The sequence below is a fragment of the Equus asinus genome, chromosome 25, assembly GCF_041296235.1.
Source record: "Equus asinus isolate D_3611 breed Donkey chromosome 25, EquAss-T2T_v2, whole genome shotgun sequence".
NCBI lineage: Eukaryota > Metazoa > Chordata > Mammalia > Perissodactyla > Equidae > Equus > Equus asinus.
This window is the reverse complement of record NC_091814.1, coordinates 34605953-34614631: the sequence shown is the minus strand read 5'-3', so window position 1 is coordinate 34614631 and position 8679 is coordinate 34605953. Positions and strand designations below refer to the sequence as shown.

At 43.1% G+C, this 8679-nt stretch overlaps 1 protein-coding gene across 1 annotated transcript; it reads left to right on the top strand.

The window, feature by feature from the left end:
- The first annotated feature begins 503 nt into the window (after positions 1-503).
- On the top strand, positions 504-4538 carry SPATA45 (spermatogenesis associated 45). Its single transcript, XM_014834778.3, has 2 exons — positions 504-780; positions 4519-4538. The coding sequence occupies exons 1-2, from the start codon at positions 504-506 to the stop codon at positions 4536-4538; spliced, it is 297 nt and encodes a 98-aa protein (XP_014690264.1).
- The last annotated feature ends 4141 nt before the right edge of the window (positions 4539-8679 follow it).

Sequence of the window (8679 nt, the reverse complement as noted above, 5' to 3'; positions counted from 1 at the left end):
ATCATCAAAAAACAAAAAAACTTTAGGAAACGGTAACAAAAGATGGAGCAATGGGGCCAGGCTGGTGGCATAGTGGTTAAGTTCACACACTCTGCTTTGGTCGCCCAGGGTTCGTGGGTTCAGATCCTGGGTGGATACCTACACACTGCTCGTCAAGCCACGTTTTGGCAGAGTCCCACATTACAAAATAGAGGAAAATTGGCACAGTTGGTAGCTCAGTGCCAATCTTCTTCAAGCAAAAAAAAAAAAAAAAAAGGAAAAAAAGAGGAAGATTGCCAACAGATGTTAGCACAAGGCCAATCTTCCTCACCAAAAAACAAAAAAAGATCGAAGTGGAGGGTGGAGGGTGCAGTGGTGGTGGTGGTATTTTGCAGGAGGAGAAAGAGGAACTGGTAAATACCAGGTCATGAATACTGGCTTCTAGGTTAAGTAGGCAACTAATAGTATTTTTTCATTTGTTTACAGGACAGCAAGAGTCACTTGACAACTGGTTTGTCAGCATAATGGCATCTATAAACAGACCTAGTGAAATGACTAAAAAACGTAAAGCAGATAAACAACGTCTCCTGGAGGAGATCAACGAAAAGCGTGAATCCAACTGCTTGGTGGAAAGGAGCAATGAAGTCAGCTTACTGCGAGTCCAAAAGAGGCATTTCACTGGTGTCTATAAGTCCTTTATTCACACCCAAATCAGAGAGCCTGTCCCCGACAGTGGCAGGAGCTCCTGGGTCACACTGAGTCTCCTTGTTCACACCGAGAAAAAGCACTTTCCACCAAAAAGTAAGATGTTATGGTAGGACTCCCACTCAATCGACAGGAGGGTTTTATAAGTCAACTTAGGAAGAATTTCTGGGATTGAAAGAGGTTCCTAAGTATTGCTTTGGGACAGTTTAAAAGCAATCTGCCTGAAGGTGAAAGCAGCAGGAATTCTCATTTTCTTGTGCTGACAGAATCCCAGGCTCCACCTCCAGGCTGGCTCATTCAATGGGCTCTCCTTTGGGTCCTGGAATCTGCGTTCTCTGCGGGCTAAAGTGATTCTGATGCTGATGGCCTGAGAACCTCATTTTGAGGTTCTAGATAATTATAATAGACCACTAAAAACTCCAGAGGCCTGCTATCTCATCAATTTCTGTGGCCTGTGCATAAACTTGATGTGCAAAACTGAGATACAATGGAAATGATTTGGATGACAAATATCAAAAAAAAGCCCTGAGAAACAGGGGCCAGCCCAGTGGTGCAGTGGTTAAGTTCGCACATTCTGCTTCAGTGGCCCGGGGTTCACCAGTTCAGATCCCAGGTGTGGACTTACACGCCACTCGTCAAGCCATGCTGTAGAGGCATCCCACATATAAAACAGAGGAAGATGGGCACAGATGTTAGCTCAGGGCCAGTCTTCCTCAGCAAAAAGAGGAGGATTGGTGGCAGATGTTAGCTCAGGGCTAATCTTCCTCAAAAAAAAAAAAGCCCTGAGAAATAATAATAACATGTGGAGGGAGGTTGGGGTGGGGGTTGTGCAGTGGTGGTAGTATTATTTTGCAGGAAGACGAAGAGGAACTGGTAAATACCTTGATAGTGAATATTTGTTTCTAAGTCAAGGCAAGCAACTGAGGGGATTTTTTTGTATTTATTAAAAAAAAAGAGGAGAGTGTAATTATATTAAATACAACCAACAAATGATTAAGTTAGATCAGAAACAAAAGAATCGCCATATTGGAGACTGAATTTCTTTGACAAGGGTGCTGTGACATATTTGCCCCAGGCTCTTAGTAAGTGGCGTAGAGAGGGTGACACAGAGTGGCAGGGAAAACTGAGATGCTCCATTGCATTTTAAAGTTAATCTGTAACAGTCTTGTATTTATTTTACTCAGAAAAATTCACAAGGAGGAATGCCGTCAGTGTTCCTAATGCCAAGCAAATCTGTGTAATCTTTTATTCTGATTGAGTTACTTGGAAGTAGATGACCTGAGTCAGAGCTAGTAGGTTAGTTCTCAGCAGTTTAATAGTGGAGGGTAAAACCTACCTCCTGTGACAAACGGTTTACCACTTTACATGAATACACATAGTTTTCTACAAAACAGAGTCTAACGAATATCACTTCCATAACCAACATTAAGGATATCAACGGTGTAAGCCAACCATTCTGGAACATTAAAACAAACCTTTAAATATTGCAAAAAAGCTCTGTGTTCCTTTTAGATAAAGAGACGTGAACAGAAACTCAGCTTTATGATGACAAGATACTGAATAAGTATAGACTTCATTTAAATGTATGGTAATTGGTATGTAAATACATGCTCTTTCTTTATTAGTCTAAACTAGTAGTTCTCAAAAGTGGTCTGGGGACCCCTGGTATCCAAGTCTTTTTCAGGGGCCCATGAGGACAAAGTTATTTTCATAATGTTACTGAGATATTATTTGCCTTTTTTATTCTTGTGCTTTCATGGGAATACGATGGAGTTTTCCAGAAACAGTATGAAGTGCAATGACATTTCTACACCGACCATTAATGGAATGCGGACTTGTATTCTTGAGTTTTAAATATTTTTCTCAGTTTAAATTTCTAATGTAGTAAATATTGAGAGAGATAACACACATGAACAAAAGTTTGATAGGGTCCTCAATAATTTCTAAGAGTATAGTGGATGCTGAAACCCAAAAGTTTGAGAACCCCTTGTCTAAATAAATGGTAGGTAATTGTTGACCCAGTGCTGTGTATTCTCAAGAGCTTATTACAATTTTTTCCCATGGTTTTCTCATTAATTTCTACTTGAAACTTATGGTCTTTGGTTTCAACTTTAATTCTAATCAAGGATTTAGATATGGACTTCTGGGTATAGAGAAGGATGCTGACATTTTTTTGAGTGCCTACTTTCTTCTGAATACTGTTAAAGTTTGAAAAGGTCAACAGTAATACCCTTCTATTCCTAATCCAAGCTTACAGAATTCAAGAGATAGATGGAGGTAAAAATGTCAGCTTTGTTCCTGGAAAACAAATCTATATTGGAGGAGTTGGCTCGAAAGCAGTCAAAGGTGAACTCGCCCTAAAAGAGAACTTACCCCATTCTACACCAAAAGTCCGGCCTGCCACAGTAGATTGAGAACAGATGTGAGTTCTGTTCCCCTTCTCCCCAGGCGGCCAGCAGATGCATAGAGAAAACCCTCAATTGTAAAATAAGGATTAATAAGGCGACGGGACACGACCTCTAAAAATTGATGAACATATTATTTTAGCCGGCCCTCAACAAATATCTAATGAATCAAATAACATCCTCTTCATATAAGATGGCCCTGTTCTGTTCTCTGAATGTTGAAGAACACCAAAGCTCAATACTGGGCCCTCTTCTCATCATCTTCACTTAGTTTCTAGGTGATCTCAACCTAGACAGATTGCTTGTCTTTGACCTGTTACAGGACTTAAAATCTCGTGTCTAGTCTGACGACTCCCATATTTCCACAGGCACTGTTCTAAGTGCTTGGCAATACAGTGATGAATAAAACCCCTGCCTCATAAAGTTTACATTTCAGCAGGTAGAGGCAGATAGTGGTAAGGGGATGAGAGCTAGGGGGAAACAAAGCAGCAGAATGGGGGCAGACAGGACATGCTGGGTAGGGATGCATGGCTGCCCATAGAGCCATATGAAGGTTAGTATCCGGGGCATGTGGGATGACCCAGGACTCCTAGGCTTCTTGAAGTACCCAATGGAAATAGGGATAAGGGACAGAATGAGATTAGTCCTAATGTCTCAAATGGTGGTGAGGCTATGAGTGTTAAAGGTGAGGGAGGTTGGGGATTTTGCTAAGAGCATTTGAAGTTCTGGGGACTCCTCTTTGCTTCTATCAACAGTGATGTGATGACCAGGGAAGGAGTTATCTTAGCTGGCGATGTCCAATCTCTGTCTTCAATCTTCCACTTGGAGATGTGGATGCTGAAAGAGGAGGGGCAGTCTTACTGAAACATATTAGCCTGAAAAACATGAAACTTGGGTATCTTAGTCAGTTCAGGCTGCTATAAAATTATCACAGATTGAGTGGCTTAAACCACCACCATTTCTTTCTCACAGTTCTGGAGGCTGGAAGTCCAAGATCAGGGTGCCAACACAGTTGGGTTCTTGGTGAGGGTGCTCTTCCTGGTTTACAGAGGGCTGTTTTCTTGCTCACACGGCAGAAATAGATAGCTAGCTATCTGGCCTCTTCTGATATGGTCGCTAATCCCATTCATGAGGATTCAACTCTCATGATTGAATTACCTCCCAAAGGCCCCACCTCCAAATAGCATCACATTGGGATTAGGGTTTCAACATAGGAATTTTGGGGGGACACAAACATTCAGAACGCTGCACTTGGGTTCAAGTTCTGCTTCTGCCATTGACTACTCTCACGCTTTCAGTCATTTCGTGTTTCTAAACCTTACTTTCCATATCTGTGAAACAGTATTTATCCTCTCTGCCCTCAGGCCTATTTTGAAACTGTGAAATGTATTATAAGTTATATAACAAATACTTCTTATTTATTTTTCAGATAATGCCATATTTGGATAAAGTGCATCTCCAGAGACATCCAGAAATACAATCTTTGATTTTCTTCAATGTCTGTCTGAATCATTTACAAATATAAATTATGAAAGAAGTCAAACAAAAGTATTCACTTGATCACCAAGAAAATATTTTATGAAGTCACATAAAACATATTTCATCTTCATTCCATTCCATCATTCAGACTTAGATGTTTTGAAGAGAGGATTTGAGTTATTACAGATACTTTCAAAGATGAATGACCAAAAAGTTCACTTTATTGGGATCTTCTCTTTACTACTCTAAAATGTTTAGTTTATATTTGTTTCTGTAAATCAGGGGGCTATGTTGACCAACCCCACTAATCACGTTGAAGTCTCAAGTTTCTCAGAGTTAACACTTACTCCTCTTGCTTAGTTACATTAACTTACTCTGTTAGAGCTACCGTTTTGGTAATTTGAATAAGGACATCCTTGAGAAGGTAATACAAGGTGCCTATAGAGCCTTTTGTTATATTTCATTGCCCATCCTCAAAGTGGGCATTGCTAGAACCATCTCCTAGCCAAATCCTATTTGGTTAGTATCACCTCTGTGTCATTGCTTCTTGGTTAGCAGACTTTTTTCAAATTTTAACTCGGCTTGTGTTCCTTCCTGTAGTTTGAGTTAACAGCCTATGCCATATGGCAAGCTGAGCACTGCCTGGCCTGGAACCCAGCTGCTTCCTGGCATTTGTCTTTACATTAGTGAAATATTCACCTTTTATTTGGCTGCTGTTTGCCTCCAGGGAAAGCTCAGATTCATAAGCCAAGGCATTTTAATAATGGAAGGCCTATGGATCAGTCAACTCGCCTAAAATCCTGCCTCAGGCAGGACTGTACCAGGGCACGGTGTGGACGTGATTCATCAACTCTGAGGGCGTGTTAAAAAAGCTAGACTCAAAGCTAATTGTTTGCTTCTCAAAATGGCAAACACCTCGTGTCAAGAGCTGTGAAGGTTAGCCTACCACAGTTTCATGGTCATTAACAGAAGACACAAGACTGCTAGTTCAGAGGCAAAGGACTTTTATTACTCAGAGCACAGCAGGCAGCATAATCCTCATGTTCTGATTGGTTCCCTTTGCCCCCCACCCCCGACGCTGCCCCCATCCAGACTCCGGGATAATGTGGAACCGTCCAGATAGATGCCACACACACACACAGAGGTTTTGCCTCACAGCTGAAGACCCCTGAGTTTAAGAAACCCAACCTTTGCCTGGAGGAAGACATTCTCTTTATTATACAGGACAGTAAATAAACCTGCCCTCTGCTCCAGTGGCAGACATTACCTTCATCTTTTGAGGCCCTTGGCTATACAAATATCCTTGAAGACACCATCTGGAACAAAAGCTGTCAGAGCTTCTGGCACAAGACTGAATAAATGTTAGAGACCTGTGCAGAATTATCTCCCAACACTTAGCAGCCCAAATAAAGACTATCAAATACAGCATCAACCTTTCTTTGGCTCAGTCTAAGATGAATTGGAGATGAACACATAGTAAATGAGTGGCATGTTATGTATAATACAATTAACAATCTTTCTAACCTCATTTCTCTATAATCCCGTCCTATCTCCTCCCCACACACCTCTGGCTTTATGGAATTACTTGTGGTTTTCTGCCTTATTCTGTCACCCCCCCGACCCCCCATTCTGTTCACCTGGCTAACTTTAGTTTAAATACCACCTCCTCCTGGAAGCCTGCCTTCCCCCACCCCGTTTCCCTCTTAGGTGGTTTTACTTTGTCCTCCTCTATGTACACAACAGCAGCCTCGGGCTAAAACCAGAAACTCCAAAGTCACAGTCTATATTTTGGACTCTGACCCTACCTGAAATCACAAGTCCAGCCATCTCCCTCAACCCTCCCAGCAGTGTTTCATATCTGGGATGCACGTGTTCCCTCAGTAAACACGTGGGGACCAGCATTTTCCTCCTTTTCTGCTCTGGCTTCCTGTAGAGCTGTCTGCAGCTGAGCTCCCAAGTCAAGGCAGGAAGGCTTCCTGTGGCAGCCCTGGGGGCCCAGAAAAGACTTCAGTGTGGCCCACCACTGGTGCTGAGGCTACCAACATCCAATGCCTCTTCCCTGGAGAGGGTCTTGCGGGCCACAGTGGGGGAACTCCATCTCTGTGCTGGCACGGCAGATGTGTCCAAAGGGAGGGGCCAGGCAGAGTCAGGAGCCAAGCAGCCATCGGAAGCAGGACACTGCCACCAAGTGAGACCTCCCGAACAAGAAGGGCTGAGGCAATACTGGGGCTGGATGGTGAATCCAGGGATGGAAGGGGTGCGGGTGGGCGGGTTTGAGGACACTCAGCTGTGAAAGTGTTGCCCAAACCTGCACTTCTCTGTCTTTTCTACAGCGTGACGGATGGGTGAACTAGCTCTTAAAGCGCCAGAGGAGGAGCAGAGACTAGAGGATCTGAGGAAGTTTCTCTTGGAGGTTTTAGTGCAAAAGCTCTTTTAAACTATTCCTCTCTTTTATGGGAGGCCCCTCTTCCTCACTCATGAGTCTGTGAGGCTGTTCTACAGAATAATCTGAACCACAGGTATCATCCTGGAATTAGACTCACCCAAAGTTTGAGTCTTGGGACTCAACTCTCTTTTGCCTTGAACACAGGGTGACAGACTTTCCTGATTTTCTATTTCAAGAACTGGTTTCAAGGTGATGTATCAGGCAAGGATGACTTGTGGCATCGCCTTTTTTTTGGTGAGGAAGATTGTGCTGAGATAACATCTGTGCCAATCTTCCTCTATTTTACGTGGGATGCCACCACAGCATGGCTTGACTAGCAGTGCTAGGTCCATGCCCAGGATCTGAACCTGCAACCCCTGGGCTGCTGAGCTTGTGAACTTAACCACTACACCATGCCACCAGGCCAGCCCAAGACATCTCCTTTTTTAAAGTTATCTTTCCCATTATTGAAACAAACCAAACATAACACAGGCAGTTGAGCTCCTCAAAAGTGAGTCTCTCCTGTCTTAGGGCCCTGACATTTCTGCTCCTCCCTCTGCCTGGGATGCTCTTTCCCCATTCTCAGATCTGGCTCCTCCTCACCCTGCAGCACCTCCACTAGCACATCACCTCTTCAGAGGCCTTTACTGACTACCTCATCTAAAGCAAACTGAACTCTGCCATGCAAGTAGTATGCAGGCAAAAACAAGTCATGGAATACGTTCCATAAGCTCACTGAAGTCCTTGCTTTTGCCTTGCTACTCAAAGTGTGGCCCATGGACCAGCAGCATCAGCATCACCTGGGAGTGTTTTTTTGAAATGCAGAGTCCCAGGTTTCACCCCAGATCTCCCGAAATAGAATCTGTCTTTTAACAAGATCCTCAGATGACTTATATACATACTGAAGTTTGAGAAGCACTGTGTTTTAAGGCACCCTCACAAATCCCTTTCTTGAATGAGTCACTCCATTTTCTAGCACATGCTTCTCAACTCTGGCTGCACCCTGGGAACATCTGGTGAGCTTTTAAAAAATCCCTTTCCTCAGGCCATGATTCCAGAGATTCTCATTTGAATAATGTGGGTTGGGCTCTAGGCACTGGAATTTTTTAAAACCTCCCCTGGAAATTCTGAGGTGCAGCCAGGAATGAGAACCACTGTTCTAGCTGCGATTGAATGAGCCTTCCAGTCAAAACCGGGTGACAGGATCCTCTCTAGAGGCTGAATTCCAGACTAGAAGGAATCTTAGGCTTCAGGCACCGTAGTGGGATAGATGGACCGTATGGTATTCCAATTTTTAGTTTTCTGAGAAATTGCCATACTGTTTTCCATAGTGGCTGTACCAGTTTGCATTCCCACCAGCAGTGTATGAGGGTTCCCTTTTCTCCACATACATCGTAAATATGCTAATTTGAATTTTCGTAGGGGTACAGATTGGTTATTCACTTTAATTTCAATCTAGAATATCTTCTTTCAACAAATACTCAGTACCTGCTATATTCAGAAATTGTGCTGGTGCTAACATTGTGTGTAATTTGTTTTTAAATACTCCAGGTTAAACAGTATAATACATATGTTTAGTTTAGAAGAGGGAGCCGAGAGAGGAAGGAAACACCAACAGCAAGAGTAAGGAGGACGATCATGGTAGACAAGTGATGAACCAGAGAGAGGGAGAAACCAGCAAAGTGA